This window comes from Gymnoscopelus braueri (genome assembly GCF_963280865.1).
Source record: "Gymnoscopelus braueri genome assembly, chromosome: 12".
In the NCBI taxonomy this organism is placed as follows: domain Eukaryota; kingdom Metazoa; phylum Chordata; class Actinopteri; order Myctophiformes; family Myctophidae; genus Gymnoscopelus; species Gymnoscopelus braueri.
Window position 1 is genome coordinate 44,842,148 of NC_137614.1, and position 17,892 is coordinate 44,860,039.

The following is a 17,892-nucleotide window of genomic DNA, read 5'->3' on the forward strand; positions in this document are numbered from 1 at the left end:
TACACGCGCACACACACACACACACACACACACACACACACACACACACACACACACACACACACACACACATACACACACAGACACAGACACAGACACACACACACACACACACACACACACACACACACACGCACGCGCGCGAGCAGACTGTCAGTGATGATTCACAGCCATCCCAACTCGAGGTAAACACACCAATGCACTGCGCGTCACTGATAAGGCACTTTTGGAGGAAGAAAGCAGAAGCTTCTTGCTTGAGAAAAAACTAAACTGATTGAGTTTGTGCTCGGCTAAGCTAAGAATCAGTATCATGGATTCATGGCTGCCAGCTCTAAGCCAGCTGTAGGCCTACTTCTCTCTGAACCAGAGCCAGCGAGCCCAGACTCCATGTCCTCTATGCCTCTAGAACTACACAAAGTTCAGTCCGGAGTTTTGGCACTGATTAATGAACTGTGCTTTCATATAGAGATGAAAGGATAAAAGTTGCATGGAAATGAAAAGGATAAAAAGAAGCACTCCTGTAGGACTGAACAAAGTGCCTTTGTCTTTCCTATTTTCCAGATAAACGGAACACTGTAAGAAACAAGAGAAAGAGGCTTCTTACCATTGTCTGTGGCCAGGAAGGTGGCTTCATAGATATTGTTTTTGACATAGTTGGACTCTCGGTCCAGGGTTGCCGTGGTAACGATCTGACCGTTGGTTCTGTTGATGGCCAGCCAGTCTGCAGGGTCGTTCAACTTTGAGTACCTGAGTGTGCACAGGGACACATCAATAGAGAAGTTACTAACAAACCAAACACATTTCATTTAGACACTTCAGCTCAGAAATAACCAGACCATTAATTGACCATTTACCATTTATTAACTATTACCATATTAACCATTTACCATATGCAATGATATTGCATTCAAGTTTGGCGGTGTGACTCTGCTCATGTGATATTACAGATTACCTGCGCAAGCAGGACAACAGATCTGAAATCACAAACCCCCCAGAGCAGAGCATAAAATACAGTTTTACATAAACATAACATTGAACCTTCAATGCATAATTAAACTACCACATATCATAGTACAATCCATAGAACCACAGTACAATACACAGAATCATAGAACCACAGTACAAACACAGAATCAACCTATAATAATATGAACTAAATGCCACAGGGAGGAGGCCGGGGAGGTGGAGGGAATTTGAAAACTAACAGCTGTACAACCAGCTTAGACAGCGAAGCACATATACTGAACAGAGAACAGAGGCTGCTTAAATGAACCGCCAGAGTTGCACTGTGGGTATGAGGGCGTGAGTGAGTTGGCTTGTAGCGAATGAAAATGACAAGAGGTTGAACGTACTGACTTAAAGGAGTACGGCTGTATAAGCTTGTTAGCGAATGGGGGGGGGTCCGGGGAGTGTGAATGAAGTATATAAACATTCTGCCTTCCGTGTCTACTTGAACTATCGTTACACTGAATTTCCTTTCATGCTTTGTGCCTCACATTCCAAGCACATACTGTACACATGTCGCCCACACATAACACACACAAATCCACCCACCCTGAACTCCACATAGTTTAATTCTTCAGTGACTTCTCGTCCAGATTCTGCAGCTTACAGTCAATTTCACCTCAAGTCATTTTCCACTCCCCTGTATAACGCATTGAAGCCAATTACCTCCTATGTTAAGCACTACAGCCACTGTGTGTGTGTGTGTGTGTGTGTGTCTGTGTCTGTGTGTGTGTGTGTGTGTGTGTGTGTGTGTGTGTGTGTGTGTGTGTGTGTGTGTGTGTGTATTTTCCAGCTTTGTGAAGACAAATTGTGGAACATGAAGAAATTGGGCAGAGTGAGGACATTGTCCTGCTTTTCAATTGTCTATTTTAACGTTAGGCCCTTAGGATTAGGTTAAGTGTCCTGTACCACCTCACCCCACCATGTGATCTCTCTGAACCGGTTCCGCCTCACCCCTCATCTTCCTCACCCTCCTCCTCCTCCATCTACTCATATTTCCTTCTCATTTCCTTTGCATTTCGGGGTTCATCGCCTGCAACCCTGGCGGCGGCAATCATACTTATGAACATGCATCAGTTGCGTGCGGAAAACACTTTGGCCTGCACTACACAACGTTTCCACATCTATCTGATTGAATTTAGTGAAAGTCAGCCAGGGGGCCACAAAGCCATTTTCTACGTGACATCTATTTTCAACTCTTAAAGCCATCTAAATTGAAATGCATTTGACCCCAACCTCGTCTTTATAATCTACGTATCCGGTCTGCATAGAGCTAAAATACATTTACAAACGCATATTGACAGATAACTTGTTTATTCAGGCGCATTTATATCATAGTGTGTGCATGTGTGTGTGTGTGGGGGGGGGGTGATGGGGATGGATGGGTGCCGATGTGGAGGGCTGGATGGAGGGTGTAATCTCCTCTCCCCTGCAGAGAAGGAGAAGGGATTTTCCCGGCAGGCGGTCGGTGGGATCCTAGCTGTGTAGCGCAGTACGGGGTACGGATTTCAAGGAGGTGCACATTCCTGCACTCCGGAGGTGAGCTGAGCCCCGTGGCCACATGACTGTCAGACTGTGAAATGACTGGCGGGGCTGGAGCATGTCTAGCACCCAGGGGCATTCAGGGATAAAAGTTTGAGCAGGTGCAGTCGTAAGAGACAGAAGAGGAACGAGAGGGAAATCCAAAGTTACTGGTTGAAGCACAGTAATGTGATCTGGATATGTTGCTATCCTCAGCAGGACCTGAAATGTGGCAGTAATTGCAAAGCTAAATCTTTCCTCTTCACCCCCATGTTTCTTGTTTTCCTCTCCACTGTATGTCTATCACCTTTACCCCCGGCGTGGCTGAGATTTGGGACACCTTTTCTCCCTCCATTGTGTCCATTGAAGGGTGGACCTGTTCTTTCTGTGGTTCTCGGCTGTCTGATAGCACGTTAAAGGTTTAATGACATTCACTTTTACACCACATTCAAAGTCTTTGTCCTGGTCCTTCAAAAGTGTACAAAAAGTTTTAAGTTAAAATTCCATTCCAGTGATCCATGGCAGGTGTTTTTCTCTCACATTTCTAAAGCCTTTTCAACTGCAATGAAAAAAGAAATCTTTGCCTGCGGGTGTCGCTGGTGAGGGATTTTGCCTGTCAATCATCGCCTCTGCTCCGCCCCCCCCAAAGGAAAGGATAGGGGAGGGGAGGGGCGAGGAGGAGAGTGGGCGGGATTAATCGACTGTGACCTCACTGTCGAAGGGCCAAGCTCAGATTACTTTTCAGCCTAATTATTCAGAAAACCCCAGACCACAGAAAATCCACTGAATGTTCTAAGTTCAGGTTTTTTGGGTGTAATTGAGGTCATAAAACCCCAAATAAAACATTGAAAATAAAAAAAGTGAAAATGAATGTCATGATACCTTTAAGAGGATTAGAGCTGGGGTGCCTGGTGGCTCAGGCAGTGCACAGACCAATATCCTCCTAGTGAGTGCAAGGACCCTGTGGTATATTTTCGGCTGTTACACCGGGTTAGAATTCGACCCCGTCTTGTCTCACATGTATCTCCTCTCTCTGCCCTTAGTTTCCTACACTGAGCTATCTGAAATAATGCATAAAAATGCAACAACAATTTTAAGAAAAGAGGATTAGAGCCCTCTGATAGTAATAAGAAGGTGGAAGACAAAGATCTGTTCCCAGAGCCAGGCCTCTGGGTCCACCATTGCACTTTATTAAGTCTCCCAAACAGTGCTCAGTGCAGATGTAATAAAATGTAAATTAAGCACATAATGATGATCCATAATGATCCACCAACTCTTTTTTAGAGACGCATTTAGAGACAATCGAGCGTTTAATTATTTATTTATTTTATAAGATGAACTCAAGCAGGTTAAAAGCATGTCAGCAGGGTGCTTAAAGCAGATTCCATGCTAGGTGACTTGTTTCAACTATGGCTTCCTTTTAATCTCTTTTTTAAAATTTGTATTCAGGTTCAGGGTTTTCCGGTGGCTCGCAATTAAACGCTAGGGCTTATCGGACCATTCAAAGTTTCAAACCCTGTTTTTAGGAGGCAGCTATGGTGTTGTTGTTTACAAATACCCACCATTATCAACACCGCTTTGGGGGCGACTGAAGTCAGTGAAAGACTAACTTTTAATGAAGTGTGTTCTGTTTAGTTGGCAAGGTAAGTACTTCTTGTGCTTTTTGTGAAAAAGAAAAAGGAATTAGCGTAGTCTCACCTTATTTCAAATGCATAACCAAGCAGAGGTCTACAATGAAGTTCGCCTCATTTGGGGGTTGTGTGTGTGTGTGAGTGCGTGGGGTGAATGGGTGATTAAGGCAGGTTTTGTGATGTTAGCAAGCAGCAGGGAGGAAATTTATTTTTCAAACCCATGACCCCGGGGATGAAAAATACATGTCTCAAGCTCAGGCACGGTGTTGTGGGAAATAATTTATGCGAGCGTCTCCCAATCCCATGTTAACCTGAACGTGCAGCATCTGACAGATGATGCATGATACCTCACTCTGCCCTCCTTCGTCCCCCACCTCCACCACGCCCCCCTGCTTCACATCAACCCCCAACGTCCCCCCAGTACACTGTCCGTCTGCCCCCCGTCTGATGAGCACCTGTCAAACTACCACCTGCGCTCATCTCCGCCACAACCATCAGGTCTGTTTCACTTGATTTCCCACTTTTACCACTCTTTAAATCTTCCATAATCTCTCCACCATCCATTTTACAGAAAGATATCCATCTATTTGTCTTTATGCGAAGAATACAAACAACAAATAAAGTAGACACAATGTAAAAGTTCAGTCAAAAGCAAAAGCATCTTCCCACTCAAATGACACATATCGGCTAACCTTTGGATGAACGGGGCAAAGTTACATAAATTGCCCCCTCGTGTATTCGCTGTTTTCGTGTCTGTGGGAAGATGAGAGTACAATGGCTTGGAGTAATAATATATAAATATATATCAATCAGTTGTGTTGTTGTATAAGTTGTGATATGGATCTCCCTGGGTCTGAAATAAAGACAGAGACGCTACCTAAATGGATGCACATACTGTAGGGGAGGTGGAACATTTTGCAACTGGTGCAAGAAGGGTAAGAACAGGAACATTGCACGTTTGGTTTGGAGAGAAAATATTCGTTTTAGGGGGCACTCGGGTGGAGCGGTGTTAACCCATTAAGACCTGGAACTGTGTCATTTTTAGATTTGAGCTAAAAAGCATTATTTTACACTTTGGGCTATTCAAAAATAGCAGATCTACAAGCTCATAGCGCGGCACCGAGTGCCGCGCTACGAGCTTGTAGATCTGCTATTTTTGAAAAATCGTGAAAATGTGTGAAAATCTTTGAATAATATATTTTTAAAGCGAACATTTTTAACTCAATCTTTGCTTCTGGGGGGCCCCTGGAACAAAATATTTTGATGGGGGTCTGCGGCCAAATACATATCATTTTGGGGGTCCTTGACATGAAAAGGTTTGAGCACCACTGATATAGAAACATAGGTTTTTCAGAAAACTGTTGAGATTTAAGAGACATGTAGAATCGGCTTCAGGTCTCAATGGGTTAAAGTACCTGCCTACCACCGCGGAGTCTAGGGGTTCAAATCCAAGCTTTGTCTAGCGTCTATGCGAACACAATTGGCCCGTGTTCGGGGGAGGGAGTCCGGACGGGGAGAGTGACATTAATTTGTCACTGTACATACTACTACTACTACTGGCTGGGGCGGCACCTGTCAGCAGGGAGAGTGTTGGGTTGAGGCACTGCATCCTCCCGGTGGGGGCTCCTCATCTGCAGGTGAGCCAGGACGGTACAACAGCAGTGAAAACAACACAGAAATGTGTGGGGAGGAATTAGTTGACATAACGACTAAATTGGGGAGGAAAAGGGGCAAATATAATTGGCTACTCTAAATTAAATTAAAGAAAATATGAGCTTTTCTCTGCGTGCGTGTGTGTGTGTGTGTGTGTGTGTGTGTGTGTGTGTGTGTGTGTGTGTGTGTGTGTGTGTGTGTGTGTGTGTGTGTGTGTGTGTGTGTGTGTGTGCCTGTGTGTGGGCCTGCGTGTGTGTAGCAGACCATGACACATTGTGGCTGTGCGAGGCAAACTTATCTATAAGATGAAATGTGCAAATGTGATATGGAAAAATGGGAGGGAGGGGGGGGGGGTGGAGAAAGTGAAGTAAACACTGCACACACACAAGGAGAGAGAGAGAGAGAGAGAGCGAGAGAGAGGAGAGAGAGAGAGAGCAGCTGGCATCCTCCTAAATTATAATGTACACCCAATTTACTCTCATTTACTGTGAAATTAGCTGGTAAATGTGTTTACATCTTCTCCCCAGAGAACACGGGGAGGAAAGGGGCTGGTGGAGTTTGAGGGTTGGGTGGAAGTAGGAGGTATTAATGTCACATACGCAGACCCAGGTTTCTGCTTCGTCCACACACAGTTGTTATCAACCAACCCTGCCCTGATAACTTCATCAGATTATAGAGGTATAAATCACACACAGGGTCCAAGATAATAATCTGGGCTGTCTCTTAAAGATAAACTGTACTGCAGAATCTAGCGTTACTTATTAACCCTCTTAACCTTGCTACTGAGAGTGCATAGTCTTTCCTGACCTCCAACTGCTGAGATGGCCAAGAGGTCTTTCTACCTGCTGATTGTGCATAATTATGCAGGGATGATTCTCAAACCGTACACTTCAATTAGAAATATCTGTGTACAGCTGGAAATGTTCAGATGTACAAAATAGCACCGGGCCATATTCGGTAGAATTTGAACACTAACAAATAAGGGAGGAAGTGAATCGGCAGTGACTGGGGCAGCAGTGGCTCAGCGGTAGAGTGGCCAGTAGAGCGGTCGGATGGCAACCGTGAGGTTCCCAGTTCGATCCAAGGCTCCTCCAGAGTTAGTGTCGAAGTGTCCTTGAGCAAGACACTGAACCACAAATTGCTCCCGATAAGCAGGTTGGTGCCTTGCATGGTTTCCACCACCATCGGTGTATGAATGTGTGTGTGAATGGGTGAATGTAATGCACAATCTAAAGCGCTTCGGATAAAAGCGCTATATAAATGCACCATTTACCATTTATTTACCAAGTCATTTTCTAAATTAGAAATGAACTCAGAGAGATGCTACGGCACATGCTACTGTATGTATAGTGCAAAATGATGACCTTCACCTGAACAATAAAAAAAAGCATGCAGTCACACAAACAGTACCAACCACAGTCCAGTCATTGCAGGTAAACTCCAGCAGTTGTATACAATTAATCAAATGTTCTTTCACTGTGCTGCCAATTTGAATACTTTTCTGTCCAGATGCCTCAGCTTTGGATCAGTGATATTCCACTGTACATGTAGCATTGAACTTAAAAGGATAACCCTAGTGTGTACCTGATGGTCTGTGGCATCTGCAGCCTGTCGGGGTCGGAGGCAGAGAATGTTGTCAGGCTGGTGCCTGCAGGGACACCCTCCTCAAAGCGGATGTGCTTGGGGTTGGTGGGGAAGTAAGGTGGCTCGTTAACGTCCTGGACGGAGATGGTGACGCCCGCTGTGGACTGGAGCGAGGACTGGATGCCGCTGGCCAGGTGGGCCTGGTTGGATACCACCACCGTCAGCATGAAGGCACGGTTCATCTCAAAGTCCACCGGCTAGAGGTAATGAGAGGGATGAGATACAGTAAGTCCCGGTAAAGGTTGTTACATTCAGTTCTTCTGTAGACAAAACACTGGAGGTAGGCCAGCGTGTGGAGATACTTATTAGAAAGCAGCAGGAGGGATCAAATATAGTGCAAATTGTAAAATCCTCACAGCGTTAAAGCTACATTTTGTAAGTCTGGATGTGCATGTCTCTCCTCCCTTTACATTTTGTAAGTCTGTCTGTAGTCTGAACTTGTCTCCCTCTCCAGATCGAGAAAAGGCGGCGGCACATCTGGTATCCAATCCAGTGTGCTATCATCTGCTTTTAATAACTTAATTCATGGTTTCTGGCTGTACATTTTTGTTACACTGGTTGGTAGGCACTGTAGGTACTATATCGATCCCCAAAGGTTTATTAGGTTTTCATGCCGGAGCCCATAGGACAAATACATTACAGCAGACTTGCATTATATTGTACAAGACACAACAGTAATCTGACATAGTCTTACAGGTCTTACAGTCTTACAGCGTGTCGCGTGTTCGACTCCCGATCCCGACGGCCTTTGCTCTGTGTCACTCCCCCATCTCTCTCCCCATTTCCTGTCAGCCTACTATCCTCTCAAATAAAGGCAAATAAAAACAATCACACTGTCAGTTACTACTTATAAATAAAGCTCCACTTCTCATTATATGGCAGCCAGAATAAAATAACAAGTAATTACCACCCTGTGTTGAGTTGAGTGGAGCCGGCAAGACTTAAACTATTCATAGGCTCCTGTCATGACTGCTTGTTTGCCTGTATTTGTGTGTGTGTGCGTGTGCGTGCGCGCTTGTGTGTACCAGCCTGCCACGTTCACCTACATGTGTTTCTGCTGGCTGAGCCTAAACTGGAGTGACAGCTCTGCGCTCTCCTAATGAAGACCACACAATCAGGTTCAAACGATAACAACAACAGGATGAACAAATACGCCGCTTGTAGGTGATGCTGGAACATCTTTAGATAATGTGGTTGATGATTATCGTCACAGCCTAGGGCTCATGTCTGTTACTTTTGATGCTGACGATAAAAGACTGTGAGCTCATATGTACATTGTGATGCCTTAGCGTTATCAGTGGACGCCATGCGACAGCCTGGTACCGATGTAAGGAAGCATCCGTCATCACGCAGACAACACACAGATATCTCTGTTGACTAGCGTGCCGGGTGGAGACATGTCTTCTATAAGTGGGAAGGTGCGTACTGTTGTGTAACGTTGTGCGCTCGTCTCCATGAGTTGTGACCCTGTAGTCTGTAGTGCAGCCTCTGGGAGCCCATCAACAAGCTGTTCCATGCTCAAGGATCTTTGATAAACAGCCACTGGTATTCAGAGCACAGGCACAGGCACACACACGACGCACGCACGCACACAGCCTGAGGGAAGGATGCGGATGAGAGTTCAATAACTTGGCCTCAACCTCCCGCCCATGAGCAAAAAACAAATCTCCCATCGCCCCCGCATCACTGCGCTCCATCCCTTCTACTTAATTTGTTCCAACTTGCTCTGACTTATCCCTCGTCTCCTTGAGATCCACCCACTCTCTGCTCATTCCTCTCCTCATCTTCACTTTCGCTGCCATCCTCTGCGTTCGTCATAAGCTGTGATTTACGCATCTCAATGAGTCATCCGAGCCGGGGCGGATGGTGTTTGTGTGTTTACGTGAACACTTGTTTGTGTGCCGACGCTATTACCAGTGAGGACGCTGCCTCATGAGCTCCCCAGAGAGCAGTCTAAACGTGTGACATGTTCTGGTTGAGACCTCAGCCCTTGTTCAGAGAGGAGCCGGGGTCCCTGCTGGGAGATTGCAACAAACTTAGATGGCAGTGCAATGTAGCGATGTATCTCTGCCAGCAGTCACAGAGGCCCTGGTAAACACTCACAGTAGAAATACCAACGCAGAGCCTTCCAGTGACTTCTAGCCTGCCTATCCCAGGTTGTTTGATATGAAGCCGATTAGTGTGGGTAGCCATTCCAGCTCCTGGTCCCCAGAGAGAGTCAAAGCCTTTTTTGTTTATTCACTGAGACAGTCTATTCCTCGCTGTTCCCTTGGGAGTCCTGTCTCTTATTTTATGATTTCCTGATAACTTCCCATGGGTCACTACGGAAGCTTACAGCTGCCTGCTGAATTTTACATCAGGAACTGAGTGGAGAGGAAAAGATTATAAAGGCAGTCATCTAGAGATATGGCATAGAAACAAAATGCCAGCGCTCTGTGCTCTGGGTGCTGTTAGAATTAGAGAGGTGTTATTGCCATTTTCTTTTAATATAATTGTAATGCAGTATACAACATTTGCGTTGCAGTAGTCTGGAACACAGGAAACAGACCCCAGGGTCCTCAGGATTGGGTAAATAATCAAGTTGTTTACACAAAGCACCTGCTATATTCTAAATACATTCAAGGACAGACAGACAGACCTGCCCTGGTAGAGTTCAAATCAGACAGTTTAATACTTTGGCCAAATTAGATTTTTACCTGCAGGGAAAATATATACAACTGGCAACAACATTTACTAACAATATGAAACTAGGCTGGTCTTGGACTCTTTAAATGTGCACATATTGTACAGTACAGTGCATCTAGTTATCAATTTATTCCCCTGTGGGTAAATGTGTAAATGGGCTGAAGCATTAAACAGTCTGTCAGAGTACACTTCTACCAGAGCAAGTTGTTACAAGAAAATATTTTGTTGTTTCAGCCATTTACCACAGCAACTACTACATTATGACTGCATAAAAAACACTGCATTGCAAATGAGAAATCAATACCTAATTTCCTACAATGGGTTCAGCAGCTATTGTGTTGCAAGTCTGCACGCTTGTGTGTTGGCTGCAAAGGACACAGTGGTCTCTAATCCCTCATTTGGACATAAAGGGGCTTTTCAAAGGCAAAGGACCCCAATCCGTCCTCAGCTGACTCCCTAGACTATTGCTATCGCCGTTAGCAACCATCCTGACAGCGGAAAGCCTATCCGACACACCACATGGTGATATGACACCACTTTATGTGTGTGTACAGTACAACATTAACCTTTACAGGGCAAGAGGCGGGCCACATGCTCATTGGCTGGTACAGTATCTTACCATACATTATTTTTTTTTTAAAGACATGTGCTGGATCAGAAGTCAGAGGAAGAACCTTGCTGCATTGAAGATTAAAAATCATGGAGAGCAGATTGTTCTGTCTCAATTTCACTTGGCATCTTACCTTCACCACAGTGACCATGCCGTCGTTGGAGACCGGGTCGGTGCGGATGGTGAAGTGTCCGGTGGGGTCTCCACTGATGATCCGGTACACAGCGTTCCAGTTGGGCGAGTGAGGCTGGTCGGCATCGATCACAGTCAGGTTAGCCACTGCCACGTCCACCCTGTTCTCTGGAACCTCACCTGTAAACTGACGGGGGATGGGAGAGGGAGAGAGAGAGAGAGAGAGAGAGAGAGAGAGAGAGAGAGAGAGAGAGAGAGGAGAATGTTAGCGTGCACCACAACGGTGCTTCAATACTTTATTTTGGCTGGAGCTGCAGCCTTCTGGGATCTTTCATGAGCCTTTTGAGGATGACAATATTTGTAAGTGCCACTGAGTGCCTTTCACGTCCTCCATGTTAATTTTTCTTTACAAAAGTACAAGCCCACTTTCACTTCCCTTCCTTCAGGGTTTGGAGTTACAGCAAGCTTAACGAGGCCGCACGCACGCACGGGGTGTGAGGATCAATTCTATTCCGGTGTTAATGGCTCCATTTCCCCATGTCGATTTACCCTCTATTCCCTGTTGCCGTCCTAGAGAGCAATAATATTCCATTGTGTTTAAAGGCATTAAGGCAGAGGAGGATGGAACGTGTGGTGACAGACAGAGAGGGCTGCAGTGACAGAGGCTCAAGCAGCTGGGTAAGTCTGTATGAGAGGTTTGAAGATGTTCTCCTGCTCTACAGACACATGTGCTTTGTCCTGATAAGCCTGATGAAGAGTGAAGCTCTGTCTGTCGTCTGTCTGTTCTGGTGGGATTGATCAAAGCTATCCAGACTCAGGGGATTAAAGCAGAGAGAGAGAGAGAGAGAGAGAGAGAGAGAGAGAGAGAGAGAGAGAGAGAGAGAGAGAGAGAGAGAGAGAGAGAGACAGTGACATGTACCCAACCCAGAAATACGTCCATCAAACCCAGCATCCTCTTCATCACATCACACCGTAACAGGCTTGTGTGGCCTGTTGCGCCTCACAGAGTCACAAAGACGCCATGTTGGCAAAAGGCGTGAAAGAGTAACTGAGCTGCTTATTTGAGTGTAGGATATCAACTAGCAAAGCCCCCTGACCAAACAGTCCACCAGACCATAATACCCTGTCTGGCATCCCTCAACATCAGGCCAGCAAACAGCCCACGGCAGCGGGCAGATTAGTTGTGCAGTGTGTGTGTGTGTGTGTGTGTGTGTGTGTGTGTGTGTGTGTGTGTGTGTGTGTGTGTGTGTGTGTGTGTGTGTGTGTGTGTGTGTGTGTGTGTGTGTGTGTGTGTGTGTGTGTGTGCGTGCGTGCGTGCGTGCGTGCGTGCGTGCGTGCGTGCGTGCGTGCGTGCGTGCGTGCGTGTGCGTGCGTGTCTGTCTGTCAGGAGAGCTGTTTAAAAACTCCATGACATTCTTAAGACAACACACTATACTGTGCCCCAGCACACTGCGCTGAATAGACCAATTATTTGTTTACTAACATTGAGACTGGACGCACAGGTGATTGTTTCACGCAATCAATTCCCAACCTGTTGTTTCGGGTGTGCGCAGGTTTCAGCGCACCCCAACCCCCTCTTGTGTGTTGGCTAGTGAGGCGCGTCCTAGCGAGACCTGATAGAATGGGTTTCATTGCGCGCATACTGGTTGCACGCATACTGGTTCTTATCAGTGTGACGTCGTCTGTTAAGACCCTGCCCTCCTAATACGTGAGGGGGCCGTGTTTTTTCGATAACTTTTTTCATTTATTTTATTTAATTTTTGTATTGTATTACATTTTTTTCATTTTCCAAAAAATATATAAAAAATTAATGAAAAAAGTTATCGAAAAAAAATCGGCCCCCTCGCGTATTAGGAGGGCAGGGTGAGACACCAGAACCAAGGACGGGTGTTTTTGATGAATCTAACATGTTAAAAATGGAGTTTGAAGTTATAATGGGTTTGTATAGGAAGGGTGGTGCGTGTCTGATAAAATTTATATCACATATCTAAATACTAAATCAAAACAACTTAAAAACGGTTTGGGGGGGCTTACCAAAAGCCTGAGTAGACGATAAAATGACCAAAAGTTTTTTTGAAAGTGAAATATCCCTTTAACTATGTATTGCAACACAACGGAATACAGTTAAACTTGGCGTTAATGGCTCCGCTCTTTAAGATGTTCCCAAAATGTTGCTAAGCAAGAGCGTGCCCATAGCAAGACATTTAATCAGATGAACTTGAGTCAGCAGCAGTGTGTGGCAGGAATTGAAAAGCAGAGATCCAGTGTAGAAGAGAGAGCCGTATTTTAAACGGGCCGCATTGTTGAGGGCATGTGGGTGTGGGTGGTGTAGAAAAGCGTGGCTGATTGAAAGCAATCAGCCAGACTGACAGCTGATTTACAGCTGGGGCGTATATGACTCATGTGCCCTTCATGAACTAACGCGATGCTTCATAATTATATCAATATCCTAAAAAAGGAGGAAAAAAAGGAGGAAAAAAACGTTCAACCTGGGACTTACATGAATGAATACCATTTCATTTGAACCAATGTGCATGGTAGAGTATGTTAATACAATACGTAATCTGCAAACCACTGCAGATTAAGGTGTTCTCCCTACTCTTCCAATGAGAAGTTTCGAGTCGATCCTGGAGTTGGGTAGGACATCTACTGGTTGACAAAGTCATTAAAGTTATTTGATGTAAAAGGCTAAATTGATTGGAAACTGGATGAGCTGCCATATTTATAGACTCACTCTCTATCTCTCCTATACTGGCTCAATGGCTGGAGTGCTGGATCACACAAAAGTGTATCTCGTCGTCAAATGACACCTTCGTACCAAGGAGAATAATTTAGGCTTTACTCTTGACGACATGAAGATTCTTCTTTAATCTTGTTATATTTGAAACTGCATGATATCTCTGTGTCTTTGACTGGTACCAGTTAAGAAGTACTGCTTTCACTCTAACCTGACACTGGTTCAGGAGCTGTTAACCCATTGAGACCTGAAGCCGATTCTACATGTCTCCTAAATCTTCTATATATCTTTCTATATCAGTGATGCTCAATCTTTTTCATGTGAAGGACCCCCAAAATGATATATATTTGGCCACGGACCCCCATCAAAATATTTTGTTCCAGGGACCCCCCCCCCCCACAGAAGCAAAGATTTGAGTTAAAAAATCTTCGCTTTAAAAATATATATATTCAAAGATTTGCGCACATTTTCACGATTTTTCAAAAAATCAAAAAATGACACAGTTCCAGGTCTTAATGGGTTAATAATGCACCAGGTATGGGACCTCATTCATCGGAGACTCAGATTCTCTGATCTGACATTCGCTTCGCTCTTTCTGCGATATCGTGTCTCTCGGGATGGAACAAAGGCGAGGAGGAGAACAGGCTCTTTCACGGTGACTGGCACGGGACGCAGCGTTCGACAAAGCACTTCATGCCAGCGCAGCCACCCACCTGTCACTGTGTGTTGGCACTTGGCAGTGGAGGAACTAGTGGAGGAGGTAGAGGGGGAGATGAGAAGAGAGAGAACATGCGACAAGGAACCTCATCATGGGGACGTTGTGGAGATGACATGTACTGTAGGAAGGAGGCCAAGGCACAGCGGTGGTGCTACCTACTGTAGTGCACAGGCATTCCCTCCTGACTGCAAGAGTTTCACACACAACAACATCCTACTACTCCATTCATCCGTTCATGACCATGAATCCTTCCTTCATCCCTCACCCTGCATACCTGTATCCGTTCATCCCTAAACCCTCATCCCTTCAACCCCCTCCCTTCAGCCTTGAAAAGTAGGCCAGCCTCTTGACAGGCGTGATGAAATGTTCATCATCAATATTAAAGACAAAGTCCCCAAACTTTCTATTTGTGGGAAACTTTGATGCTGTGGATGCAGATGCAAACCCTAAAGATTTGCATAATTGCCCTGCGTTCCCAACAAAATGTTTTTTATGTTACCCCACTGCTAAACTGGATGATTGATGAGGGGAGTGGGTGAAAAGTGCTTTGCTCATCACAGCTCCAAATCCTCCACTAAAGTTCATCATCAATATCCATGATAGCTTTAACTTGTTTCTGTGACGATGATGGACATGCACTTAAACACAAAAATACAGTTAGAGAATACCAATCTATTACTGGCCACTGTCATCCATATGCTGATGTCACAAGAGAATCCTAATGGAGATGAGGGTGTTGCGGGGTGGGGATGGTGAGTCAAGAAAGGCCTCTGATTTACAACGATCCATGTCTGTGATTTATCACTGGTACTGTAACCAACAGCTCCTAGAATAAAACAATCCGTCATTCTCATCTCCTATTTCCATCATTCTCTCGTCACTTTTTCTTCCTTTCTTCTTCTTCAGCAGCATCACTTGGCGGTGCTCCACAAATCAACTATTCTCTTTAAATAAAAAACCTTTCTAGAGTCCTCACCTCCTCACTTTTCTCCTCCTTCTGTCATTTTTCCCTCCTGCTCCCTGTGTCTCCCCTGCTGTGTGAGACGTACAGTAGCAGTTTCTGTGATGTACGCTTTGGCTGACACACGCACGCTACTGTAGCTCACCACCGTGAGGGTCTTAATGAGCCCCAGGGTGAATGCTAATGCTAATCTGCTAGCGCCTTCCAAGAGCTAGGCCTACTGCAGGTAGGCACTGCCACAGCTGTTGTGATTACAGTTGCACTGCTAAGCATCTTATCCACCCAAGAGGCCTATCTACACACTGACACACACACACACACACACACACACACACACACACACACACACACACACACACACACACACACACACACACACACACACACACACACACACACACACACACACACACACAGTAATATTGGTGGCTGAAGCTAAAGAGACACTGGATGTAGAGAGACTCTTCATCATACCGATTTTTCTGAATGCCCTCAGTGCCAGAACGAGAAATCCAGAGTTTTTACTTTTTACTGTGATCGCGCTGTTCTGTTTATTTTTCATCATCAGTTTCACCTTCTGATTCCTTCAGACTCACCGGGTTCGGGATTCATGACGCAGATTCCGTTTCCGGTTCTATTTTTTTTCCCCGGTCATTTTCGGCCAGAATAGGGAAAAACACAGTTTTTCGCACGGTATAAAAAGCGAACGGAGAGCTCCACTTCTATTTTCTTTAGTCTGGGTGACGAACAGTCATCGTAGTCGTGTATCACATCGTACTTAAGCCCGATCAGCGATTGTCGAAAACGTCACATCCGGTTATGACGTATAGACTGTTTGAGCCTGTTTGGGGGGGTCGAGCGAGTCAGCGCGTGATCGAGGTGTCAATCTACTGCTCTCTGCTGGTCGATCTGTCATATGTGTTTAAAACCGCAGCCAGACAAGCTATTTGAAATTTAAATTACAAAATAACAACAACAACAAAAAAAACACGAAAATCGCTGGCACTGGGGGAGTACTTTATGAAAATACTCTGGCAGTCAAAGAGTTAATATCATACTATAATGTATCCTGGGAGGCTGGGATACAGGACACATGAACCTGTCTTGTCGCTTACGCTTCTGCCCCTCAAGCAATAAATAATACCGACTACCTCCATCCCTGTGGCCCTCTTACGTTACACTATACATATTTGCTTCTCCTACAAAAAAACTCCCAAAGCCAAATGCCATTGTTACACTTCCCCACGCCCCATGCCAATACAGCCGAGCAAATCAGTCTTCTGAGAGACAGACAGACAGACAGACAGACAGACAGACAGACAGACAGACAGAGATATAAGGAAGACACAAATTGAGAGAGACAGTGCACTGTGCACAACTTCACTGAAGACTTACTGGAATTGACACACCAGCGAGAGAGAGAGAGAGAGAGAGAGAGAGAGAGAGAGAGAGAGAGAGAGAGAGAGAGAGAGAGAGAGAGAGAGAGAGACAGAGATAGACAGACAGACAGACAGACAGACAGACAGACAGACAGACAGACAGACAGACAGACAGACAGACAGACAGACAGACACAGGGGGCTTGGGTTGAGTGCTAGTGGACAATGGACAGCACTAATTCCTTCCATCTAATTCCTTCAGCATTCAGCGTTGCTGAGATGCACTGAATCATTTCATACATTAATTTGCACTTTGATTGTTACCTCCGTCTTCACAATGACCTTTTGTAATGTGATCACTCCTGTAAACATCATTACCACCCTGATAATCATCATTAATGATGTGCTGGCCTGTTTTCTTGCTAATGAAAGTCGATAATAATGGATTACTTGCATGTGTGTGTTTGTGTCTGCATGCACATGTGTGGGAGGGGGGGGGGGAATTGTGCATGTGCAACAAAATTAAATTAATACTATCTCTCATTCTTAAATCATCCATTCTTTTGAATTAAGCCACAATTGAGACTTAATTCTACGACTTTTTTTTTACTTTTCTACTCCTCCATCCACTGTTTTGTTTCTCTATCATTCCTATATCACAATCACTTCTATTTTCACAGCCTCACTTACACCTCTCTTCATCTATCCACACTTCATCTATACTACTACACCCCCCCCCCCCCCATCATTCCATCCATCACACTTTCCTTCCCCTTCGTCTCTCTTTTGGCCCCTCCCTCGCCACCTTAGCTCCCTTGTTTCCTTCCCTTCACTCACGGTTCTGGAGGTGAGCATGGGGGGATTGTCGTTGATGTCTGAGACCACTATGATGGCTGTGGCCGTGTTGGAGAGACCAAAGTTCAGGTTGCCCTCCATGTCCGTCGCCTGCACGATGATGGTGTACTGGGACACTTTCTGTGGGAGAGAAGGAGAACAGAAGAAGCACCATATGAGTCATCATCAGCAGAAAACAGCAGGCTTGGCTCCTACCCACCAGACCAGTCAACAGCTAAGAGCCTGAATGCAGAAAACAACAGCTTGTGTAGGAGCTGTCCGTGGTGCTGGTGTCAACAATTAACAGCAGCATGTGTAGGAGCTCTCCGTAGTGCTGATGTCAACACATAACAGCTTGTGTGGGAGCTGTCCTTGGTACTTGT

General features: G+C 45.3%; 1 protein-coding gene across 1 annotated transcript in view; it reads right to left on the reverse strand.

Moving 5' to 3' along the window:
- LOC308097153 (cadherin-4-like) overlaps positions 1-17,892 on the reverse strand; it is a 246,033-nt gene that overhangs the window by 12,980 nt on the left and 215,161 nt on the right. The window contains exons 9-12 of the mRNA XM_080444778.1: positions 17,513-17,650; positions 10,883-11,068; positions 7,395-7,651; positions 605-747 (exon numbers count right to left, since the gene is read on the reverse strand). Of these exons, the coding sequence (XP_080300904.1) occupies positions 605-747; positions 7,395-7,651; positions 10,883-11,068; positions 17,513-17,650 (724 nt within the window). The remainder of the gene's footprint in view (positions 1-604; positions 748-7,394; positions 7,652-10,882; positions 11,069-17,512; positions 17,651-17,892) is intronic.